The sequence below is a fragment of the Polypterus senegalus genome, chromosome 16, assembly GCF_016835505.1.
Source record: "Polypterus senegalus isolate Bchr_013 chromosome 16, ASM1683550v1, whole genome shotgun sequence".
NCBI lineage: Eukaryota > Metazoa > Chordata > Cladistia > Polypteriformes > Polypteridae > Polypterus > Polypterus senegalus.
The window spans coordinates 16,699,024-16,725,293 of NC_053169.1; the positions used below are offsets into that span (position 1 = coordinate 16,699,024).

General features: G+C 43.3%; 1 protein-coding gene across 3 annotated transcripts in view; it reads left to right on the top strand.

Annotated features, from left to right (window-relative positions):
- birc6 (baculoviral IAP repeat containing 6) overlaps positions 1 to 12,172 on the top strand; it is a 250,266-nt gene extending 238,094 nt beyond the window's left edge. For all 3 annotated transcript variants that reach the window (XM_039739062.1, XM_039739063.1, XM_039739064.1), the window contains exons 73-74: positions 2,213 to 2,347; positions 10,584 to 12,172. In XM_039739062.1, coding sequence (XP_039594996.1) covers positions 2,213 to 2,347; positions 10,584 to 10,769 — 321 coding nt within the window. In that variant the 3' untranslated portion in view covers positions 10,770 to 12,172. The remainder of the gene's footprint in view (positions 1 to 2,212; positions 2,348 to 10,583) is intronic.
- The last annotated feature ends 14,098 nt before the right edge of the window (positions 12,173 to 26,270 follow it).

Sequence of the window (26,270 nt, forward strand, 5' to 3'; positions counted from 1 at the left end):
GAATCAGGATATTTTGTTTATTCAGAGTTGTCATAAAGTAGCACAGCACTACTTTAATCCCCTAAACCTCTTTAATCTTGAGCAGATAAGGCTGCATGGGGGGATCAATTCAGGTCTTTAAAATTCTCCAAGGCATCGATAAAGCTGACCCTGCAGAATTCTTTCCGTTCAATAATGCAGCGCGTACTCGAGGACACCTTTGGAAATTAAGCGAACGTATATTTAAGATGAAAGCTCAGATGCATTCTTTTGCACAAAGTGGTCACAGGAATTGGGGAAATACTCGGCAAAGAAGTTGGATCAAAACACCTGAAAAAAAAAAAAAACGTTCCTGGATGAGTTCCAAGGACAATTCAGCTTTTAGACATCTTATGTACTGCTGGGAATCTTCGGTTGAAAGTTTTGCTTGAATGATGTCTTTGTGGAGTGTGCTCATTCTCCACAAGTGTGTCAGAGTTATCTCAAGACTCCAGTTTCCTCCCGTGGACGTGGGGAGGGTTAATTGTGTACTTGAGTGTGGCTGTGTGTGTCTTATTCAGAGCGGTTTGTTTACTTTGCTCCCAGTGCTGCCAACGTCAACCATTAATTGAAGTAAAGCAGTCTTGGAAAATGAACAAATTTCATTGCGTGTCACAAAATTAAAGTATCTTTGTAGAATGAAGTAATAAGGTTTTGTAAACATTTGACACTTTGGATGCTTTATGTGTGCGGCTTACAATCTTCTCACTATAACAATGTGATTTGTATTTTATTTCATATTTAATGCTCAAGTATTTAAATAAATTATAAACATGGGAACTTCTATTATGTTGATAGGTAAAGAACTGCGGGGAATACAAGGTTGCTTAGTTTTATCTTGACGCGCATATCCATAAAGGAGGGAGCGATAATGAAGACACATCCGTGTGAATTGAGCGGCCAGCATTGTTTCTTATTCATTCTTTGCTACGTGTGCTCATACAAGATTGTATTTGATAGGGTCTGATGTCTTCATTGACCTCCTGGTAATTAAACCATGCTTGGCATACTTTAGACTCCCTCACTGTAATCTTTTAAGAGGGCTTATTTTTTCCAAAAGTGCTCTTTATGGCCAGTGTAACGCTGCATGACTTCACATCGGAAGGGATGTCAAAGCTGATGTCATTGCCTGAGCATGTCAGATTATACAACAAGAAATCACAGGGGATGTCACATTAGACAATTGTGTGATGGCTTTCTGGGACAATTTCACATTTCTAAAGTTTTGTAATGTTGCCCCTTTTGTGGCAGCCTGTAACATGCTGCCTGACAGAGCTGGTCCCGTGTGAAGGCTTTACAGGAAAGATGAATTCAGTCACAATCTTGGCCCTTTTTTTTTTTTTAACCATTCGCTGAGCCTTTGGATGGAGTAATGACACATTTCTATCAGTATGTGTCATATTCCATTATTGGACACAACAACCTGGATCTGCTTTATTCAAATGATGCCTTAAATATTAAACCTATGTTTCACCTGGGATCTTACTCCCACCTTGTAAGCCTGTTATTAGATGGCAACAGCTCTCTTAATATTATCCAAGACAGAATTTTTGTTGTGTGTTTATGGGGTGGTAGTTATCATATTTCTATTTTTCGTGAGCGTCTTGAAAGCCTTACTTGAGTATTGTCTGTTTGCCCGTCCGTCCCTTCCATCTGTTCATGCTGTTGTGGTATGTAAAACATGCAATATCAGACAGACCAGCCTCTCATCTGTTTGTGAAGTCTAAAACACCTGTGTTCCTTATTCATTATTGGTGCATTGTACTGGCGGGTAAGTTGTCTCACGCACACAAGCCCACACCTGTTTAATTTTGTCAGAGGGAGTAGCAGTGGATGTCAAACTGCACAACTGTCGGTCACTAGAGCATGACAAAACTACATCCAATTATGTAAATGAAACATCACCGGGAAAAATTGTATAATGTGACGTGGCCTTTAGGCAAACAGAGCACCCATTTGTGGTTACTTCTCAGATGAGGTGCAGTAGACCCAAAGTGAAGGCTGAGGGACAGGGAAGAGGATAATTCAGTGTCATTGCTGTCGGTCTTCCTCTCCCAAATGTACACAGTATCTTGTTAGATCAAGCTAAATCTTTTAAAAGAGTTTGAATGTTCTTATTTAATAATGTTACGGTTTCATTTACCTCTGCCTTGTTCACTTTTTTTTCCCCTTCCCTTTAACTGCATCCATCCAGGTGATTCACAAACACTTCTACTTGAAGAGGGCCGAAATAATGTCACAGTGTGAAGAATGGATTGCAGACATTCAGCAATACAGCAGTGACAAGAGGGTTGGCCGGACGATGTCTCATCATGCAGCAGCTCTCAAGGTACTAAAAGAGAGAACACCAAGACCCTTAGTGAGAAAATCAGAGTGACATAGCCATTGTGTAACATTATTACCCTAGTAAAGAATGCGCCATTAGCATATTTATTTACATACAGGGAAATCGGGCGAAAGACGATAAATCCAGATACTTAGCTATTGATTATATTTATAAATCAACAGTTATGTAGGAGGTATGCTAAATAAAACTATATTGAGCTGAAGGGCATTAGGATGGGTCCACCTCACAGAATTTGTGTAGGTTATCAGTTCCCTGTGCCTGCTCCTTCAGGAAGCCATCTCAGCTTATTGCATGAGATCAACTGAATTGGAAGTACAGAACTGCACACATCAGGAGGATTAATTAGAACTTCCATTGGATTCAGAAATATTTAGTCCCCTTCGCTTTTTTCATATTTTGCGATGTTGCAGCTTTGTGAGAAAATCATTTAAATTTTTCCCTCATCAGGCAATGCCCAGTACCCCAGAATGAATTTTAGAAATTTTTGAAAATGTATTAAAAGTAAGTGGAGTCTTCACACACCTGCATTTGAGGATTTTCTGCCATTTTTCTCTGTCAGGGTGTATGGTAGACCTTTGGTGGACAGATATTTTCAGGTCTGTGCAGTGATGTTCAGCTGAAGTCTGGGCTCTTGCTGGGTCACTCAAGGACATTGACAGAGTTGTTCCTTAAACCCACCACCCCTGTGTTATCCATGTTTTCTCCTTTTGGAAGCGAAGTTTAAAGTCCAGAGCACTCTGTTGCAGGTTTTCACTAAGGATATCTGTATACTTTGCTTAGTTCAGTCCATGTCCCTACTGCTGAACAACTACTGTCTGGCATGCTGCCGCCGCCGCCGCCATGCTTCACTTTGTTTCCTCCAGACATAACCCTAACATTGGTTTCATCAAACCAGGGAATGTTGTTTCTCAAGAGTCTGAAAGTCCTTTCAGATGTGCTGCCTTGTGTCACTTACTGAGGAGAGGCTTCTGTCTAGCCACTCTGTCGTAAAGCCCAGGTTAGTTGAGTGCTGCAGTGATGGTTGCCCTTGTGAATGATTCTCTTATCTCCGTACAGGTTCCCTGCAGCTCACCCTAGAGTGATCGGTTATCAAGGCCCTTCTCCTACAATTGGTCTATTTGGTTGGCTGGCCAGCCAGCTCAAGGAAGAGTCTTGTTTGTTCCAAAATTCTTTCATCTAAGAACTCTGGAGTCCACTTTGCTCTTGAGAATTTATAGAACTACAGACATTTTTGTAGCCTTCCCCAGATGTGTGCCTCAGCGCAGTTCTTTGCAAGCAGTTCCTTTGACCTCATGGCTTGGTTTTTGCTCTGCTGTGGGACCTTAAATATACAAGTATGTGTCTTTCTTAGGCAAGTTCAATCAATTGAATTGTCCACAGGTGGACCCCAAACAAAGTGTAGAAACATCTCAATAATGATCTGTAGAAAGGGATGCACCCAAGCTAAATTTCAAGCGTCTTTGCAAAGAGTCTTAATACTTGTTTCAGTGTGAGAGTTCACGTTTTATTTTTAATAGAAAACCTTCTGTTTTCACTTTCTCATTCTGCGGTATTGAATCTTGGTAGATGATAGAAAAATTCATTTAAAAGATTTGAGCACAGTGCTGCAGCATAACAATGTATAAAACGTGAAGGAGTCTGAATACTTTCTGATGGTAGTGTAGATTAACATATTTCTCACTGATAATCCAAATGATTTAAACTCCATTTTAATAGAAGGAAATGTTAAATTAATAACCTTAACAAAAATGGTAAGCCATTTGGCATTGGGAAGGCAACCCATAGCAAAAGTTCCAGTAAGAATTTTTAAGCTAGTCTTGTGGACAACCTCCATTTTTTTTTTTTTTTTAATTAAGAAGACGCTAACTTTATCCATCCATCCTCTTCCGCTTATCCGAGATCGGGTCGCTGGGGCAGCAGCTTGAGCAGAGAGGCCCAGACTTCCCTCTCCCCGGCCACTTCTTCTAACTCTTCCGGGGGAATCCCGTGGTGTTCCCAGGTCAGCCGAAAGACATAGTTCCTCCAGTGTGTCTTGGGTCTTCCCCGGGGCCTCCTCCTGGTTAGACGTGCCCGGAACAGCTCACCAGGGAGGCGTCCAGGAGGCATCCTGATCAGATGACCAAGCCACCTCATCTGACTCCTCTCAATGCGGAGGAGCAGCGGCTCTACTCTGAGACCCTCCTGGATGACTGAGCTTCTCACCTTATCTTTAAGGGAAAGCCCAGACACCCTGTGGAGGAAACTCATTTCAGCCGCTTGTATTCGTGATCTCGTTCTTTCGGTCACTACCCACAGCTCATGACCATAAGTGAGGGTAGGAACGAAAATCGAGAGGTAAATTGAGAGCTTTGCCTTACGGCTCAGCTCCTCTTTCACCACAACAGACCGATGCGGAGCCCGCATCTAACTTTATGTATTTAAAAATGAAAAAGCAATACGCTTACCATTTTAAAATTGAACAAAAGCTCTTTGAGACTTGCAAACTAAATTAAAAGGATTTAAATCGAGTTATGTGTACAGCTCTGGCTACGAAGAAGTTGGTTGCATGACAGTCGCAGCAGGACTAAGAATCCATGATGGCATGTTACCCAGGAGAGCGATGCCAAGCTGTAATACCCAGGGAGGTAGCATTTTAACCTTTATTAACCTTGAAGTACAGGCATTCGCTGTAGAGATGACAAAGTTTCAATGCCAGATGAAAACGTTCTCCTTAGTTAAGCCATATTTCACCAAGACAATACAGTGAATTTTTACAGGTTGAAAATTTTACATTCTCAAACCCACTTAATCCATTTTGGTGTCATGGAGGGCTAGACTGAGTGTAAGGAGCCATCCCTGGACTGCACACACTTGCATGAGGCCAGTTACCCTAAAATGAATGTTTTTACAAGTGTAAATCATAGTACTCTGGGACATACTGGCACAATACTGAGAACATGCAACACTCGACATGGACAGCAGCCAAGTGTATGATTAAAGCCCAAGAGGGCGGCAGGGCACCCCCAAATGAAACCTGCAGTGTTTAAAATAAACTGTGACAAGCTAATACTGTACTTTGCATTTTCATGTCTCTAGAATGCTAGGTAGAAATGTCTAAAGTGCATGTGTGTTCATTTAAAATGGACCCTCTTTCCACATAAAATTTGCAGCATGAGTTTTATTTCCAGATTTCTCTGTGCTTATATAAAGGGGGGCATAGAATAAAGTGATTTTACTGGTGCAGTACAGATGCTCACATATTGCAGGGAGCTGCGGAGGGCTGAATGGAGCCTAAGCGCAGCTGAAGAGGGCAAAAGTGAGCTACTGAAATATTTGGAGCGCTGGCATTACAGGACAGCTTTTGTTTTCAAGCCTCCTTTCAGTGTTGCTCTACTGTCTGGATACGCGAGCAGAACTTTGACCATCCAGTTATGTCTGTTTAATCTTAACTAAGCAGGCCTGAAGAATAAGTGGAAGCGCTTTGACTTTTTGGTAAACACAAGAGCTCTCCTCGTTTTTGACATGCAGACGGCGTCACAACTGCCTGCCCTTTCTCATCAGCATTGCTTGGGCTATTTAGGCAGCTTGTTTCCATATTAATTCAGTCCACCAGGACATCCACCTTCTGCGTAGATGTTTTATACTCGACTAGCGTTGTTTTTTCAATGCTCAACTATTAAAGATCAAGTCTTACTTTCATTTATGTGGTGTTTCTTACAGTGGCTCTCGAATTTATTTGGTGTCTAGCATGCTTATTGGTAGAAGTGAACTTTGTAAGAATAAACTGAATTAAGCTGAAGTGAACTGAATGACGTGACTTTTTTTTAAATTTTTTTATTATTTTAAATTTTGATCAACTCATTAGAACACAATTATTAAGCTGGCCAGGCGCTTTGTTCTTCTTTCGGTACAAATTTACATTCTTGGTTTTTTTTTTCTGTTGCGTCAAAGTCCATTCTGTCAAACAAGATGGACGCATTTCCTTCAAACCCCTCATTTTATTTCAGACGGTTAAATACTTTGTTTACTACAGACAGGCCACAGTCACTCGACTTCTGTTCATTTTTAAATGCAGTTTATGTTACTTCTTTCGGAAATGTAAACCTTGGGATGTTTGATTCATTGGGATTTTATGTGCAACTTCCTTCTCTGACAATAAGAGAAACATGCAGAGCAGCGGGATTTGATTTGATTTGCTGTTTGTTTTTCCTCCTCAGATTCTCAATGTCAGCTTAGTTAAGGTACCTCGTAAACCTGTAAATCCCAGCATCTACTGAAACAATCAAGATTTTAAATTGTACCACAGTGAGTTGTAAAAGACAGTAGGATCCAGCTGACATGCACTTGTGGCAAAGATGTAACAGGACTGAATTCAAATTAAAAACTGGTAAAGCTAAAACAGGCTTCGTATTCTAACACTGCCATTATTAAGCCATGCTTGGCATACCTCGGACACCCTAATCGTGCTCTTTTATTTGGAGGCATGTCTTTTCAAAAGGCTCTCTAAAGCTGACGTCCCATTCCACGACTTCTAGTTTGACTGCATTAGTTGATCTCATCGCTTGCGGATGTCGGGTCACACGACTGGTAATTGCACAGGATAAGTGATTAGACAACTCTGACAACATTTTAGCACAGTTTCACATTTTCCAAACATTGCAAGCTCATCCCCTTTACTGGCAGCCAGTGCTTATATGTATGCTTTACAAATTTGGTGAGTTGAGCTGCGGTCTCTGCCCTTTAGACCTTTCTATTAATATTGTGTGATATATAAAACAAGCAACATCAGACAGATGAGCCTCTCTTCTGTTTGTGAGGTGTAAGACACTCCTTATTCCTCATAGCTCTATTATATGAAGTCGGCACAGAAAAAGCTCGTGACTCGTCAAGTCACACTGGCACTGACTCGGACTTGCTCCTCAATTTATACTTAGGCTAGCGTGTTTACTACGTTGATTGAAAAACACACAACCTTCAAGACATCAGGCGTTTCATCACTGCCAACTTCAGCTTCTAACACTTTTTGGGTGAAAACGCGGCAAGCGTCATTTTAAATTTGACGCGTTCTTTTCAGATCCTGTAAAACGTCTCATTTTTTCATCAGCTGCTACAAAACACCGACGCACACAATTTTTTTCATTCCATCTGATTGTAGAGTTCAAAAACTTCTAACTCTGTTAAAATTCTATCTGCCATGGGGTTTGAACTGCCATTAATGTATACTACTACTCGAAAAAATGAAAGGAACGCCTTTGAATGAGAGTATAGCATCAAGTCAGTGAAACTTGTGGGCTATTGATGTGGTCAGTTAAGTGACAGAGGGGCTTGTTCATCAGTTTCAGCTGCTTTGGTCCACTAGAGGGCCAACAACGAGACGACCCCCAAAACAGGAATGAATGGGTTAACAGGTGGAGGGAGCCCGCTGACATTTTTCCCTCCTTATCCTTTTTTTTCTTCACTATTTTTGCATTTGGCTACGGTCAGTGTCACTACTGGTACCATGAGGCCATACCTGGACCCTACAGAGCTGGCACAGGTAGTCCAATTTCTCCAGGATGGCAGGCACATCAATAGCATGTGCCATTGCCAGAAGGTCTGCTGTGTCTCAAGGGCACGGAGGAGATCTGGACAGGGCCCCTCGTAGCAGGTCCTTAACCCATCAGTAGTACCATAAATGTGAATTTGGAAATTTTAACACCTTTTATTACAGTTTGCATTTTGTTGGAGTCAGTGATGGTCCATTTTTACAGTCTCTTGACTCGAGTAAACCCAATAATTCCTTCTGGCTGATTATGTGCATTGAGCTTATGGGTGAGCATTGATTGCTTATCAAATCTTGTATACTCTCAAACTTGTCCCTACAACTAAAGACAAAATCAAACCTGTCTGATCTGGTCGGAGCGAGTCACAGTCTGTGTGGACTTAATCTCTTGGGGGACGCAATGGGAAAAATCTCAGGAGTGACCGCATCCGACTCGTTGTGATTATGTGAGCACTCGTTGGCGGTCATCGACTCTCATACAGACAAACTCGTCCCCACAACTAATGTTTTTTGTCGGAGTGAGTCGCACACTGGATGGACTTCGTTGCTGGAAATGTCACACTTCATAACTGCAAATCACAGGAGCGAAGTGCAGCTGCATTACGATTGTGTGAACTTCTTCTTTTTGCTGCTCCTGTGAGGGGTCGCCACAGCAGATCATCTTCTTCCATCTCTTTCTGTCTTCGTCATCTTGTTCTGTTGCACTCGTCACATGCATGTCCTCTCTCACCACATCCATAAACCTCCTCTTCAACAACAACAACAACAACATTTATTTCTATAGCACATTTTCATACAAACAGTAGCTCAAAGTGCTTTACATATTAAAGAATAGAAAAATGAAAGACACAATTATAAAACAAAATAAATCAACATTAATTAACATCGAATAAGAGTAAGGTTCAATGGCCAGGGGACAGAAAAACAAAAACTCCAGGCGGCTGGAGAAAAAATAAAATCTGTAGGGATTCCAGACCATGAGACCGCCCAGTCCCCTCTGGGCATTCTACCCAACATAAATGAAACAGTCCTCTTTGGATTTAGGGTTCTCACGGAAGGGCTTGATGATGATGATGGTCACGTAGACTTCTGCCTTTTAATCCATCCATCATTGTTGGAGCATCATGATGCTTTGAGTAGGTGGTGGTGGCGCAGGCCACCACCACAAAGAAACCGGAAAAAGAAACAGAAAAGAGAGTTGGGGTCAGTATGGATTTTAGAGCCACCATGAGTAATTATTATGAGGAAATTGAACATACAGAGTATCAGGATTAAGTTAAATTAAGATTAAAATGAAGTTATAAAAAGGCCATGTTAAAGTCATGTGTTTTCAGCAGTGTTTTAAAGTGCTCCACTGTATCAGCCTGGTGAATTCCTATTGGCAGGCAATTCCAGATTTTAGGTGCATAGCAGCAGAAGGCCGCCTCACCACTTTTTTTAAGTTTTGTTCTTGGAATTCTAAGGAGACACTCATTTGAGGATCTGAGGTTACGATTTGGAATATAAGGTGTCAGACATTCCGATATATAAGATGGGGCGAGATTATTTAAGGCTTTATAAACCATAAGCAGAATTTTAAAGTCAATTCTGAATGACACAGGTAACCTGTGTAGTGACATTAAAACTGGAGAAATGTGTTCGGATTTTCTTTTCCTAGTTAGGATTCTAGCAGCTGCATTCTGCACTCGTTGCAAACGATTTATATCTTTTTTGGGTAGTCCTGAGAGGAGTGCGTTACAGTAATCTAATCGACTGAAAACAAACGCGTGAACTAATTTCTCAGCATCTTTCAGTGATATAAGAGGTCTAACTTTACTTATGTTTCTTAAGTGAAAAAATGCTGTCCTAATGATCTGATTAATATGCGATTTAAAATTCAGATTACAGTCAACAATCACCCCTAAGCTTTTTACCTCCGTCTTGACTTTTAATCCTAATGTATCCAGTTTATTTCTAATAGCCTCATTGTATCCATTATTGCTGATCACTAAAATTTCAGTTTTCTCTTTATTTAACTTGAGAAAATTACTATTCATCCATTCTGAGATACTAGTCAGACATTCTGTTAGTGAATCAATAGAATCAGGGTCATCAGGTGCTATTGATAAGTACAGCTGTGTGTCATCAGCATAGCTGTGGTAGCTCACGTTGTGCTCTGAGATAATCTGACCTAACTGAAGCATGTAGATTGAGAAGAGCAGCAGAACCCAGGATAGAGCCTTGTGGAACACCATATCGGATATCATCTGTCTTCGAGTTGTAATTCCCACAACTAACAAAACATTTTCTCCCTGTCAGGTAGGATTCAAACCAAACCTTCGGCCTTCCTCTTTTTTTTTTTTTTTTTTTGTTACGATTATGTGAACACTCGTTGGTTTTCAGTTCTCATATAGACACACATCCCTAAAACTAAAGATAACATCGTGTCTGAGGTTGTCGCTGCGGTGTGTCAAACTACACAACTGCCTCTGACTTGGTAAGATTGTTAATGAAATGAGAAACTGGAAATCATTGGAACAACTGCGAAACGTGACTTTCAGATCGACAGACTGAAGAGCCAAAAGGACAGCCATAGCCTGACCCTTATTAATACACTCAGCATGACCCTGTCCTTCTAGAATGTGCCATCTTGCAAAGTGCTGAATGTTGTAGAGTGTTACATTCTTTCTTTCTTTTTTTTTATGCTTTTCTTCCCAGCGCCACACAGCCCAGCTGCGTGAAGAACTGTTGAAGCTCCCCTGCCCTGAAGGCTTGGAGCCCAACGTCGACGAATTCTCAGAGACAAGCTCAGTGCTGATGAATTCAACAAAGGAGCCGCTGTGCCATGTACAGGAAAAAGCAGGCAGCAGCAAGGATTCGTATTCCAGTGACATCAAACTCTGAGCTTGGCGCCTACGTTCGTACTCTTTATTAAACAGACTTGACGGCTGAAGCACAAGCCAAACTTTGTCCATATTTGTATGTAAGAAGCTAATTATGTAATAGTTTAAGGAAAACAGCAACCCTGAACCGATGCTATGCCCTTACGATTCAGAATAATTCACAAGGATCTTTTATTTACCTGTAAAAGAGTGTAAACTTTTTTTGTGCTTTTATTTTCAATTGTGAAATAACCACTGATCGGTAATGTTATTAAAACTTGTTTATGTACACATGAAGAGCCGGAGGAGATCATTGATTAGATGAGGGAACGACGACCTTTAGAGAAGAATGTTTACTGAATGTTCATTTTTTTGACTGTTAGCACAGGGACGTTTCCCCCCCACCCCGAGACTTTTATCAGTCATCACGGATACCATGAGAGAAAAAAAGCAACAAAAAAAAAAAAGAACGAAAAGAATCTCCCTCCAGACAGAGTCGCACGTTCGGCCATTGCCATCATTACTATTTGATTTCTACAGATTCCTGTAAACATCAATAAAAAGCTCAATGGACGTTGTTTCCTGCTGCGATTGGTTGGTTCCTTTTTAGTCACTGGATACACGTCTCTCTAACTACAGACTGACCGTAGTCCCTCGGCTTCTGCTAATTCTCAAATGCAGCTTGTTTTACTTCAGTCGGAAATGTAAACCTCAGGATGTTTGAGTTGTTGGGATTTTGTGTGGAAAGAAGCCCAGTTAAGACGGTAAGAGAAACCTGCAAAGGGTGGGATGGGACGGGAATGGATTGTGTTTTGTTCTTTGTTTTTTTTTTGTTTTTTTTTCCCCTTCCCAAATTCCCATAATGTTTTTGTTGTTCATTTTCGCATGCTTAAAGTGTTGGGTAAACCTATGAATGCACAAACATCCGTTTGTTTTCTTTTTGCTTTGTCTGTCCCGAGTCGGCAGCGTCCTGACGCGCCCCTTTTGTCTGCAGACCTCCAGGACGCGGCCGGCAGCATCGGCTTTTCCTTTCAGGCTGCAGTATCAACAGGAAATGTGTGCGTTGGTTCTGCGGGCAGGCGCTCAGCCTCCTGTACGAGAGCGAGAACCGTTAACAACAGGCCTTCTCTTTTGGTTTGGTTTTTCTACATCGTTGAAGGTTTACCCCTAAAAGTCTGGTTCAAAAATGATTTCAACTGCCTGCAAAAATGTATGTCATTTTAACAGAATAATTTGCACTGTAAACCAGGATGCTCTGTTGTATTTACTGTTCAGAGAGATTTCTTACTTTTAATGCTGTTTAAATATTAGCATTGTTTCTAATGGAGGTCCAGAAGCTGAAACTTACTGTTGTTACCTGAAATCCCGAAGAGGTGGTTTAGGAAACAAGCATGGTAAGAAAAATAAAGAACTCTTTTTGGTAAACTGCCTGTTTCACTGATGAGTAATAAATGAGTTTGTGGCACGTCGGCTCGGCCATCTGCACCTACAGTCTCCTGGCCTCGCCGCTCTTCTGCCATTCGGAGGCCTCTTCAAGCTGCCTGCCGACTTTAAGGTCAGTCTGGGTGCTTTGCCAATGGCGGGCAGCCGGTCCCCTGCTGGTGCTTTGTTTGATCCAATCAGTGTGCTGGCAGTGGGGCCTGCATTGATAATTTTGGTATTTCTCATATTTCATTCATGCTTAGCATCATTGGACTACAGCTGAACCCTACAGAGCCGTGAAAAATAGGTTTCCTCCATCATTGTGAATTAGTTAGTGACCCTGAATTTTCAGACCTTTCACCTACGATGGAAGGAAGACGGGGATGAGCTGGCATCCTTGCTGGGCTGGGTGATGCCCCCTTACCTGGCCCATCCGTTAACATGCTGTGTCCACTAAGGTCAGGAGGACCAACTTAACGGAAGGGCATAAAGGGGCCGTGTGTTCCTCCGGTGCACCAGGTGGCAGCATCCCTCTTTTGAGTATCAGCAGCGCTGCATGGGAGTTGGAGTCCTCACGGGCAACTTTATGGAGGTCCTTAGGTGTCATCAGGTGTTAAAGCTCCCCCGTCCTACTGAGGATCCACCAGACCCTGAAGTGCATTCCTGGAGGGACCGTTTTGGCATTGGGTCTCATAAATGGCAGCTGCACCACCACACCCAGGCGAGCCGGAGTCTGGAGCGGCGGGCGGTGCACAAAGTTTGCATGGGTGCTGTGGTCCTAATGTCATAACTTTGTGTTATTTTGTGGATTCTTTGTAACTTCCTGAGTTATTTTACGCTGTTGGAGTGTTTTGGCAGCCTGGAGACTTCCGAGGAGATTCACTTGTGGGGATTATGGCCCTTTCAGAGGAGATTTTAAATTGAAAGTAAATTGGTAAACATTTTGGAAGCGTTTAAATGTTTACTCAGAAAACTGAACTTAATAATTTCAAATTACAAAAGAATTCTACTAAAGTAAATCAGGCGGTGTCCTGTCGACCACTCTGCGCCTCTCAGACGTCTGCTATTGTGACCCCCAGTCTCTGCAGTTCAGTCCATGTCTTCTGCTGATGTAGGCGGCTGGTGCTTTAACCTCCTTGGCGTTACCCCTCAGCGCGACTCTGGCTCAGAATTTTGTATTTTTGTGGTTAAACCCGAGTTGGACTCGGGGTGACATGTAATGATCTGCTTTGACAATGTTAAGGAAGTCAGTAACAGTTGGGACAACATTCTGCTATCATCTAGTGGATAAAAGAACAGTATGCTACAAAAAAAAAAATCTAATATTTCTAAATATTTCTGTGTGTTTTGCCACTCTAAGGTAATTCATCGATATTTGACCGAACTGCCATGATTTGCCTGGTGGTGTCAGGCATGTAAAAGCTGCAGCGGGGTGAAAGTAGATTGCAGTCAAGTAGGACGAACACCAAGGTGTTAGCCCCCTAAGCACAGTTGACAATACGACAACTATTGATGTTTAGGAAATGTGGGAGTCGTGAAGTCTTGAGCTGTGGTAGCCTACAATAACCCAAAGGGGACTCGATTGTGCAGATCAGGCCTTGACATTCGACCCTCCCATGAGCAAGCAACAGGAAAAAAAAATAAGTGTGTAAAGAAACACACTTGTACTGTCCCAATAGTGACATCGAGCTGTGCGCTGTGACCGTCTCAACGCGTATCCCGCATCTGCGTCAGTACAGCAGTGGACACTCGACATAAGTTCCTACTGTGCTTATGTTGCTGTTTTGGTATTGACGTGTCTGTTGCATGCTGAAAACTCAACGTTTTTAATGTCGTTTTTCTGGGGGTACACACTATGGAGCTTATTTTGTTGTTAAACTTTAGATTAAATTGTGCGAATTTGACGGATTGAATCGACCTGCAGTTTGATGAGGAGGTTATGTTGAAACTTTGTTTTCCTTGTAAAGTGCATTGTGATGTGTGGTAATCGCTGGGGTGGATTTGAAGCTTTTGGGGTTTTTTTAACCCCTAAATGGTTTTCAACCTTAAATCGTTTTTTATTCACATCCCTAATTCCCAGAATACTGACAATGTCTCTAGGATCTTCTGGAGTTAACATCAATTTTCTTTTCTAATGCGTTGTTGCAAAAAATGTTGGGGGTAGTTTTAAAATTGATAAGTACGACTCGGAGAGAGAGTGTAGGTGTGGTGGTGAATGAAAGACGTGCAGCCATGGAGCGGATTCAGGTGGTCAGCGTGCCTCTGCGATTGAGGAACCAGCACAGCTGACCCTGATTAGTATCTCCAGTTGGCAAGTAGCGCAGCGTCTGCTCCAACAGTGTGAAGAGACAGAGTTAAGGGTGAGAGGGGAATAGAAAAGGAGTCGGGAGAGCAAGCGCCACTGGTCATGTTGAAAACCAGGGAGTGCGAAGCGCCTTTCAGAAATGAGGGACAAATGGTAAGGAGTTGAGGAGATCGAGGGCCTGTTTTTGACTCACTGAGGGTCCCGAAGGAGGTGACAAAGAGAGACAGCCGAGAAGGCCCTGTTATGTGTCTTGTCGAGTAACTTGAGTGATAAGAGCAGAGGAGACGAGAGGTTCACTGGTGAGAGGAATGATGTGAAACCAGAAGGTTTTAAGATCTGTTTTAATCATTTATACCCCACTGTATAGTTTTATTGAAAGTATTTATTTATTATTACTGTAAAATGACACTTCTGCTTTGAGTAAACATGGACTTCAGCATCAAAAGCTTGCCCCAGTCCTTCCTCAGTTTCAAACTACAAGCTATCCCAATGGTGGCCACGGGCACAAACATGATGCCCTCGGGAAGTTCATCAGATGAGCTTGTTCAGGATTTTTGGTGTTCTGTGGATGACATGGGGTCCACCCCACAGTAAGAGCAGTCGTCCGTAGTGGTGGACATCAAGACCTGAGTGATGCGTCTTAGCTTTTAGGAACCATGAATTCTGCTCTGTTTGAGGAAATCCATAAGGAGAACATCTGGTGCATCTGAAATGCGGGAAGGTGATGATCCAAAACACGAAGGCTAGTTTACATTGGAATGGCTGAACACTTGCCTGGAAAAGTCCAGACCTTAACCCGGTAAGAGATGACAGGAGGAGATGGCAGGACCTGAAACTTGCAAATGTAGCGGTGCTTCTGTGATAAAGCATTGTGAAAAGAAGAGTGGACTAGCATGTCCCCCTAAAATGATGATGTGGTATGATTTACAGCTAAGGTGGTGGTACAACTGGTTATGAACAGGGGCAATTACTCTTTCACACTTGGGGTTCCCCTCTGCCTCCCTAAATTTGCAGACATTTCATATTGCATACCCTACATAGGCCCTCGTTGTTCCTCACTTTGTCACAACCTCTCTTGCCCGGAGCCTCCTCCCTAAATGGCATTCCTGTAAAGCCTGCTCCTCTAACTCTCATTTCATGGCTCCCTGCTCACTTTTGATTATCACCAATGGTAGACGAGTCCCCATTACCCGCTCTGAGGAGATCATTTGTATTCTTGCAGTACTCCACATCTTTAAAAACGACTCTCAGCGTTCCTCCTACACCTTTCCTCCTCGGTTGTCTTGAGTGTCGCAATGTCTCCTGTGCTTCCTCTCGCAATTGTGTTTTTGTAAAGCCTGCCCCTCACTCTGGCATTTCGAGGTGCCTTGCTTGCCTCTCATCTGCTGTTTGACTACCATGAGCAGTAGATTTGCCCCCATTACCCGCTTTTGAAAATATCTTCTATGTTCTTGCTGTATTTCCTGACTTTGAAGGTGACTCTCGGCATTTCTACATCTCCTGTCCCTCAAGTTCTTTTAGTCCGCGCTTTCCCATTCCATTGCATTTGACTGAGTAACCAATGTGAAACTGACCAATCAGCTTGCTTGGAGGGACACATACACACACAGAAAGAGGAGCATTTTATTATATATCAGATAAATCGGTTAAATTTGCGCAAAGACCTGAAAACACGTATTATCGAAAAAAGACAAAACGTCAAATAGTGAAATCCAAGAGCGAAGCTGCAGCGCATCCAGCTGGCCATTCCTGCCACGTGTAACATCACCTAAAATCACATGACTTTTACGTGATCTCTGAAAAGAAATGCAAGTTGTTCTCTGATTTTAAGAGCCTCTCGATTTTCTGTCCAGCACGTTTCTTCATTGCCCTTACGCGCCCCTGGCATCGGTTTGTTGGCTCGAGTGCCTTTGTGTTTCTTGATTTGATGATGTAGCCCACCTTACTTGACCCCGTGATGTATTTGTTCGGTGCTTTCTGTCTTGGCCTGGCAAATCTCGTGCGTTTCTTTTCTTGGTTTAACGCACTCTGGACCACCATATTCCAGTGAAGTGACGTTTGTAGACGTAGCCTCGGCCATCTCGTTTTTGTAGCGTCTGTAGGGCTGCACTTCTTGTGTTCCTCTCCTGTCCTTGCGCATTTGTAAAATGTCTTTAGTGTCTTGTAACCACCAGGGGGCACCACTGAGCCCCAAACCACAGGCACATTAACACTCAAACACAATGCTTGGTTCAGATAAAAGAGATTTATTCACTTCCAACACCTTTGTTTGCACAAATACAAATCCCGCAGTGTTGCCCGCTGCTCCCCTTTTCACTGCGACCAGGGGCAGTCCTCCCTCACTGGTGGTACCCAGAGACCCCAACAGGGCTACGTTTCCGGACTCCGACTCCCATGCCACCAGGTGTCCCAATTGGGTTCAGCCCTGAGGGACATTGCCACCTGTTGTGTGAGGGGCATGAACGGCTTGTGGTATGCTGGTTAATCCAGTCCATCCATTATGACCTCTTCTCCAGGCAAGAATCCATCCTTCATCCTACCCATGAGCCATGGCACCTACAATCTTAACATTTTTTGTTTTTCCTTTTACACTTGTCTTGGATCAATGGAACGTTAACGAGGAGGCCGCCCTCACTCATCCTTGCCTTGTAAATCATTTTGTGATTCATGTGAATACTGGCACTGATATGATAAGCTAGCATCTGCCCACATGACCATCTGCAGGATCCATGGAAGAGAAGCCAAGTGCCCGACGTGGAGTTTTTCACGTCTCCCTGCTCATTTATCCTGGGCTATTGATTAGAGTTTGGATTTTCTCAGGTTAAATTATGGGGGGTCATCATTCACAGTAACAAGAGTCCTATTGGCACTTTTCATGCCACAGGCGTGCTGCTGCCGTGTTTATGTACATCAATAGAAATAAATACTGTCGAAGGAGACGTCTCGCTGACAGATTTATTTGGACCACAGAGAGCAGCTAAACGCTCTGTGAATGGCGCGGCTCGGGATTAACACAAACTCCCTGTCTTTAAAGGTTGTATGAAGGAATTACGCCGTCGTTCCGCTGCCAGCTGCCTGGAGGTGACTTTGGCTGAGCAGAGACGACATGGAATGCAAAACCAAAAACAGGGCTGGCTGGCCGATTGAAGATCAGCACAGAAGAAGCAGCAGCTGTGGTGGCAGAGGCGGCCCTGCCTTCCTTAAAATTCAAACCCGGTAAGTTGAGCAGGAGCTTCACTCCAAACGGTTCCCATCAGATGAGGCGAGTGTCCCGTCCCTGGGCACAAATGGGAAGACCGCACATCACTCCGGCAAAGATGGCAAATTGTAGGCAAGTGTCATAATTTCGAAACGCAATGAGACACGATGTGTGCGGAGACAGCTGCCCTCGGGAGACACCATCAGAACAGATTAACGTCCCCCTGAATCCTCCAGTGCTGAAACATCAAGCTGTGACCCCTGAGTCATTCAGCAGATAGTCGGACTGCAGTCCTGTGTGTGTGTGATGATGATGGTAATAATATCCCCTCTGTATTAAAATATAAAATGGGCCTCAGCACAGCTTGAATTACACGCTGTTTGAGGAGGTGGACTTCTCCATTCTACATCACAAAGTTCTTTGCATGCAGTCCGATATCCTGGTTGTGCTGTTTTGCTCTGTGCAGTCGTCCATTTCATCGTTTCTGTCTCTGCGTGCTTTAGCTGATCATCTCCCCAGCGTTCTCTTTAGAGTGTTTGACATGAAGTTATTACACTTCGTTTTTGAGTAGCTTATTTACATCTTTTGCTTTGCACCCTCTCCCAACATAAAGCTGTCGTCTATGGGGGAGGAGCGAAAACTTTAGTTATGTCAAAAATTTCAATCTCCGGTTTTTGACGTTTTAGGGTCCCCGATAACGAAAACATCGATATCTCAATGATGGTTGTGTGTGTGTGTGTGTCTGTGGGTCACAGTTTCGTGACGACAATCTAGAGCTAAAACTGGATGTAAAAAATCCCAAACTCGAAAACTTCAGCCTGTTATAAGAGGACGATGTGCCGATTTGTTTTTGAGCCAAACCGTGTGAAAGAATGAGAAACCCTAAAATGCTGTAATTCTGCAATTCATTCTGAATTTTCCTCGTCAGTTGCTATCGTAATGACCTATTTTATGATTAGAAAGATAAACATCAGAGCGGTAAATAATTCCTGAAATGTTAGAGAAGAGTTCGGGTAACTCGGTTCTTGAGCCTACTGATGCCCCATCTAAATTATTTTTCTTTAAAAAAACATTTATACAAACAATACAACCAATCAATCCAGAGATGGATAAATAAATAATAATAAATGTATATTTGTGCAGAAATGGCAAAATAAAAGGTACAAGTATTTGGTCTGGGATGTTCGTAGAAAGTGCAAATTTGCTTATTAGCAGTGGGCAGAAAAGACCCCCAGAGTCCCGTCCGAAGAGCCATCCTTTCTGCCCTTCTCCTTGTCAGGTAGAATGAAGAATCTACGGACGAGTAGACGGTGATGGAGTGCGAGAAGCTCACGCCATTGACAGGGGTGGCAGGTGAGATGGTGACAGTCTTTGGCGTGGAGGGTCTTATCAGCACTCTGGACGTGACTTTTCCTCTGCTGGCAGAACAGAGTGTGCGGACCCAGCGAGCACTGCGCCCACCTTCAGGTTCACCTGTACCCCTGGACATTTTCTATCTTTGTTTTTTTTTAAGGTCTTCATAATGGCAACCAAATAACAAAAGGATACGATCGGAGTGGAGCTTATGAGATTACTTATTTGGACTTTCTGAAGAGAGGTTGGGCATCAAACAAAAAAGTGGTGGTTCAGGGTGGTGTTTTCAGATGGGTGCAGAACTGGCTCAGACATAGGAAGCAGAGGGTGGTGGTGTGAGGGACCGCATCAGAATTGGCCGATGTTAAGAGTGGTGACCAGCAGGGGGCAGTGTTGGCGCTGCTGCTATTTTTAATATATGAATGATTTAGATAAGGGCGGCGGGTAGCGCTGCTGCTGCCTCGCAGTAAGGAGTCCTGGGTTCGCTTCCCGTGTCCTCCCTGTGTGGAGTTTGCATGTTCTCCCCGTGTCTGCGTGGGTTTCCTCCCACAGTCCAAAGACATGCAGGTTAGGTGCATTGGCGATGTGTTCCCTGCGGTGGGCCGGCGCCCTGCCCAAGATTTGTTGCCTGACTATGTTGTTTGACTCTGGCTTGTTTGGTTTTCAGCACTTGCATCTTCTCGGTAAAATGTTATTTATGTGACTGATTTGTTCCTGCCTTGTGCCCTGTGTTGGCTGAGATTGGCTCCAGCAGACCCCCGTGACCCTGTAGTTAGGATATAGCGGGTTGGATGATGGATGGATGGATGGATGATTTAGATAGGAAGATCAGTGATAAGCTGGTTAAGTTTGAGATGATACCAAGCTAGCTGGATTGGCAGATAACGGCTTCTAAAGGTGTGTTTGTGTGGGACCACTAGCTTGAATCTGACACAGATTTCCTGGACCTGTGACACCAACGCTCTAAACACGTACATCAGATCATTAAAACTGCCACCCGCCTGGCGGGGCTCTTACTTCTCCTGCGCTCACTTCGGTTCTCAGAAGTCTCTGAGTTTCAAAAGTCTCATTTTCCGCAGCGTGAGAGTCTTGGACTCACTTGGGACCAGGAGACTTTTTTGAAAGAATATTACATCCTAGCGTCAGAGGAGCGAAAGAGCGAGATTTCATTTGTATCAACACACACATCCCACCCACTCCAGCAATCCCAGAGCCTGCTTCCTAATTACGGCCTCCATCACGGCGCTGGGAAGAGTTACGGCCGTCTGACCCGACGTGAGCGAGCGGCACGGCTGAGCAATGGCCCTGGGAATGGGGGGGTTTGGGGGGGGGGTGTTGGCGTATAAATGAACTTTTATTAAGAAGAAGCTCTGATGTTGTTGTGTTTTTTTTTTTTATTAAATTAATTGCAGTAACACAAAAATAAAAACAAGAGATGTCTCATTTTTAACGGAGAAGCAAAAACAAAACCTAAAATGCGGACAGCTTCTCAGACGTAATTAACATAAAACCCTAATCCAACAGCCTGCTGAGGAATGTCTCTGTTATTGTCTTGAATTTAATATTTAATAGCCTGGCCCTGCTCACTGAAGAACAATTTCAAATACTTTTCTTAAGTGCGTCAGAGCGGCTGCTGATGGAACCTTAAATTATTAAACTGCAATATAATAAACTGTCAAGCTGCTCCACGGCAGATCGGCAGCTGCAATGTTATACTTTGTGCAGGCACGCTTTATTTTACTTTTGGACCGAGGATGGGCGCGCCGTGTCTTTTCTAGAACATTCCACCAAGCGCGGAGCTCAGTACTGCCACCTGGCGGCCACACCAAGAGGAGCGAATCTCACTGGGATCCATTCAGTTTCAGACGTGAAGCAACAACTCCCATAACAGACCTGCCATCTCTATTGATTTTTACGTTACCTACTGTGGTCCCCAGGGGGCGCTGCAGCACCCCAAACACTCCCGGCCCGCAGGCTCTGCACAAACAAAGCAGGATTTTTATGATGTGAAACTCTTTCCACAGTAAAGGTTTCCCACGGCAAGTACCACATTCTAAGCACTCGTCCCTCTATCTGTCGTTCTTTTCCTTTCCTCATCTTCCTCCTCCTTCATCGTCCTCGCGACTCCTCCTAGCAGACTGAAGCGGAGCTGCTCCTTTTATATTACACCCGAGAGTAGTTCCAGTGTCCCGAAGCACTTCTGGGTGGAGGTGGAGCACAACACAACAGGGCTCGCCAGTTCTCCCATTGAGCCCTGGCGGCACCCATGGGACACATGACAGGGCTGAGCTGACGAACTCCAATTCCCAAGATGCCCTGTGGGAATCCATGGCGATGCCAAGAACCCTAAGGCGGTACCATCGAGCATTGTGGGGGAAGGCAATGTCCTGTTGAAATTGTCTCCTCCTGTACTGCCACACAGTGGGCATTGTGGCCGGGTAAGATTCTCAATACAGCTCCAGCCGGGTTGCCAGTCTTCGTATGGCGTCCCTTAAACCACTCATTTAGAGCGAATGTGGGGGGCTCACCTTAGCAACTGGACTCCGATGACTTGATATCTGAGATCCCATTTATTTTGCTGCTTCTTTTTTTAGTTCCATATAATATGATCTATTATTCCGATGTTTCTTATGCTTGTAACTCAACGACTTGGTTGCCACAGCTGGCACCTCCTAATCATGAACTCAAGCCTACACCGTAAGACGTCGTAGAAATGCCCACTGAGGGGATGGGTGGCCAGCTGGATTTTGGACTTGCTTTTGTCTTAATGCTCATGGGCTCCAGATGTGCACCCCATCGCATTTTATGTCCTTGTATTCCTGGTATTAATTTAGCGTATTAGTAAACCATCGTTTAGCTGTTCACTCATCCTGTCTTAAAAATGGGTTACGGTCACAATGCAGACGCACGTGTTGGGCATTGTACAGCGGCAACGTAAAACGCCAGTCATCTTTTATCAAACTCTTTGGGGTTTCACGGTCGCTGCTGGCAGCACTGGGTGCAACACGGGACCCCTTGACGAGCTGCTAGTCCACTGCAGGGCCAGTCACCTTCACATCCATACTCCTCTAGATTTTGACGGACAGACCCCAAATTTATAAAATACACCTATATGCATACAGCGGTGCTTGAAAGTTAGTGAACACTTCCGAATTTTCCATATTCCTGCATAAATATGACTTAAAACATCATCAGAAGTCCTAAAAGTAGATATGGAGGATCCAGCTAAACAAATGAGACCCAAAAATCACACTTGATCATTTATTTGTTGAGGAAAATCACCGAGTATGACATACCTGTATCTGTGAGCCTAGCAGGCAGTTTGAAGACAAGCGGGCGGGGTGTGGGCTTCATCTTCAAAGATTAGTGTGTCATGCCACAGACATTTCACAGCAGGGGTCCCCAACTTCAGCCCTGGAGGACCACCGTGGCTGCAGGTTGTCATCCTCACCCTTTTCTTAATGAGTGACCGGTTTGTGCTGCTAATTAACTCCTTTTCCCTTCATTTTAATTGATTTGCTCTTGAAGACTCGGACCCCCTTAATTGTTTCTTTTTCCTTAATTAGCAGCCAAACAATAACGAGATACAAACAACTGGTGTCCATCATAGAATATCTGAACATAAAGAAAGGTGAAGGGCTCAGGAGTGTCGATCTGCTCAGCTCCACAAAACATTTTAACAGAAAAGAGAAAATCAACAAATTCGGAAATGTCTGCTAATGCAGCACGAGAGCAGCGACAAGCCACAGAATTAAAGAACGAGTTTAATTAACAAGAAGACTCGGTGCCTCATTAAGCAGCTGGTTGGAGATTGAGGCCCTGATTTAGGTGGTCTTCTGTTGGTCACTCACTTCACATTTCATTTCCGTCTGGGTGCCATCTAAGAAAAGAAATGAAGCAAATCAGAGGATCAATGAAGAAATTAAGTACAAATCTTAAAACGGGTCTTGTTCAGAAAGCGGACATGTTTTTAAGATTAGGCACTTACTGTAAATTTTTAAGATTAGGGACTCTGGTGTACCTGAACCTTAAGTTCAGGGTTTGTAGTAGGGGTAGGCCAGTCTAAAGTGGCGTCCGCTTTCTGAACAAGACCCCTTAAAACAACACGTCAATTAAAATGAATTCACAAGAAGTTAACTAGCAACACAAAAAGGGCGAGAATGAACACCTGCAGCCACGGTGGTCCTCCAGGACTGGAGTTTGTGACCCCTGTTTTAGAGGACCTCAAGAAAAGAATTATTGATGCCCATGGTGCTGGAAAGCTTAGAGATTAAAGAGTGTGGACTGCACTAAACTCCACAGTCGGACACATTGTGTACGTTACAGGCCAAACCCGATTTTAGGACAAACTAGTTTAGATGAGGCCAAACCAGTTTTTTACTGAAATGGATAAGATCAACCTACACTGTGTGCACAATTATTAGGCAAGTGAGTATTTTGACAATATCATCATTTTTAATGCGTATATTCCAACTCCAAGCTGTATTAACTTGAATGCTTATTGGATTTAAGCGTCACGTCAGGTGATGTGTATTTGTGTAATGAGGGAGGGTGTGGCCTAAGGAGATCAACACCCTATATCAAGGTGTGCAGAATTATTAGGCAGCTAGTTTTCCTCAGGCAAAACGGGTTAAAAAAAAAAAGAGATTTAACTGACTCTGAAAAGTCAAAAATTGTAAAAAGTCTTTCAGAGGGATGCAGCACTTTTGGAATTGCTAAGATATTGGTGTGTGATCACAGAACCATCAAACATTTTGTTGCAAATAGTCAACAGGGTCGCAAGAAACGTGTTGAGAACAAAAGACGCAAATTAGCTGCCAAAGATTTGAGAAGAATCAAACGTGAAGCTACCAGGAACCCATTATCCTCCAGTACTTTCATATTCCAGAGCTGCAACCTACCTGGAGTGCCCAGAAGTACAAGGTGTTCAGTGCTCAAAGACATGGCCAAGGTAAGGAGGGCTGAAACCCAACCACCACTGAACAAGAAACATAAGTTGAAACGTCAAAACTGGGCCAAGAAATATCTGAAGACAGATTTTTTTCAAAGGTTTTATGGACCGATGAGATGAGAGTGACTCTTGATGGACCAGATGGATGGACCTGTGGATCAGTAATGGGCACAGAGCTCCACTCCAACGTGGAGGTGGGGTACTGGTATGAGCTGGTATTTTTAAAGATGAGCTAGTTGGACCTTTTTGCATTGAAGATGAACTCAAAATCAACTCCCAAACCTACTGCCAGTTTTTTGAAGACACTTTCTTCAAACAGTGATACAGGAAGAAGACCATGATTTTTATGCAGGCCAATGCTCCATCACTTGCATCGAAGTTCTCCACTGCGTGGCCAGCCAGTAAAGGCCTTAAAGATGAAGGAATAATGACATGGCCCCCCTTCCTCATCTGACCTAAACCCTATCGAGAACTTGTGGGCACTTCTTAAACGCTAGATTTACGGGGGAGAAAAACAATCCACCTCTCTGAAGAGTGTCTGGGAGGCTGTAGTCACTGCTCCACAAAAAGCTGATCGTCAACAGATCAAGAAACTGACAGACTCCATGAATGGAAAGGCTTATGACTGTTATTGGAAAGAAGGGTGGCTATATTGGTCATTGATTGATTGATTGATTTTTTTTGAAATGTCAGAGATGTTTATTTGTAAATTTTGAGGTGTTTGTTTATTATTCTCACTATAACAGATGAAAATAAACAAGTGAGATGGGAAAATTTTTATTTTTCCTTTAGTTGCATAATAAATCTGCACACTAATAGTTGCCTAATAATTGTGCGCACATATGTATTCCCCTGATGATGTTCACACTCACATTTCCGTTGTGAAACATTCAGGTTTCAGGTTTATTAACATTTTGGATTGACTGATAGCACTGTGTTTGTTCCATATTAAAATTAATCCTCAAAAATACAACTTGCCTAATAATTCTGCACACAGTGTAGTCTGAACTGGATTATCCTGAAATCAACGTAGAGCTCCCAGGACAAACTGATTTGTGCCAGTCTAAACTAGTTTGGCCTGCAATCACACTCTCCTATGCCAAACCGATTCATCGAAACGCACTTTGGACAAACTGGCTTGGCCTAGTCTAAACTAGTTTGTCCTAAAACCAGGCTTGGCCTGTAACATGGACAAATGGAGGACGTTTAAGACTATTGTTACTCTCCCCAGGGGTGGTCACTCCAAGAGCAGGGCATGTGATTATCCACAAAGTTACAAAAGAACCAAGGGCAACATCTAAGCAACTAAAAGAGTCTCTCACATCGGTTAATGTCCGTGTTCACAAATCAACCGTCAGGAGAGCACTGAACAACAGTGGTGTGCATGGCAGGGTTGCAAGGAGAAAGCCACTGCTTTGCATGCTGTCTACAGTTTGCTGAAGAGGATGTGGATGAGCCTGACTATTGGATTAATGGTTTATGGACAGACGAAACCAAAATAGAACTTTTTAGTTCACATGAGAAACGTTATGTTTGAAGAAAGAAAAACCCTGCATTGCATCTTGAGAACCTCATCCCATCTGTGAAACATGGTGGCAGTAGTATTATGCTTTGGGCTTGTTGTGCTGCGACTGGGCCTGGACAACTAGCCAATGTTGGCCATGAAAATGAATTCTGAGTTACAACAGCGAAAATGTCAGAACATCTGCCCATGGACCACATCTCAAGAGAAACTGGATCATGCAGCAAGACAACCACCCCAAGCACACAAGTCGTTCTACCAAAGAGTGGCTGAAGAAGAATAAAATAAAGGTTTTGGAATGGCCACCACAAAGTCCTGACCTTAACTGAATAGAAATGTTGTAGAAGGACCCGAAGCATGCAGGTCATTTGTGAAACCCCAGCAACATGTCTGTGCTGGGGCACTTCTGTATGGAAGAATGGGCTAAAATTCCTCCAAATCGATGTGCAGGACTGATCAAGACCTACTGGGAATGTTTTGTTGCAGTTATGGCTGCAAAAGGAAGTCCCACCAAAAACTAAAAGCAAAGCTTCACATACTTTTACCACTCACAGATATGTCATACTGGGTGATTTTTCTCAATAAATAAATGACCAAGTGTGATATTTTTCTCTCATTTCTTCAATTTTGTTCTCGTCACCTACGTTTAGGACAAGTGTATAAATGTGACGACGTTCTACGTCGCATTTATGAAGGAATCTGGAAACTTCTGAAGAGTTCAGTAACTTTCAAGCACCACTGTATGTGCTAGTAGATGTTGCATTGTTTGAT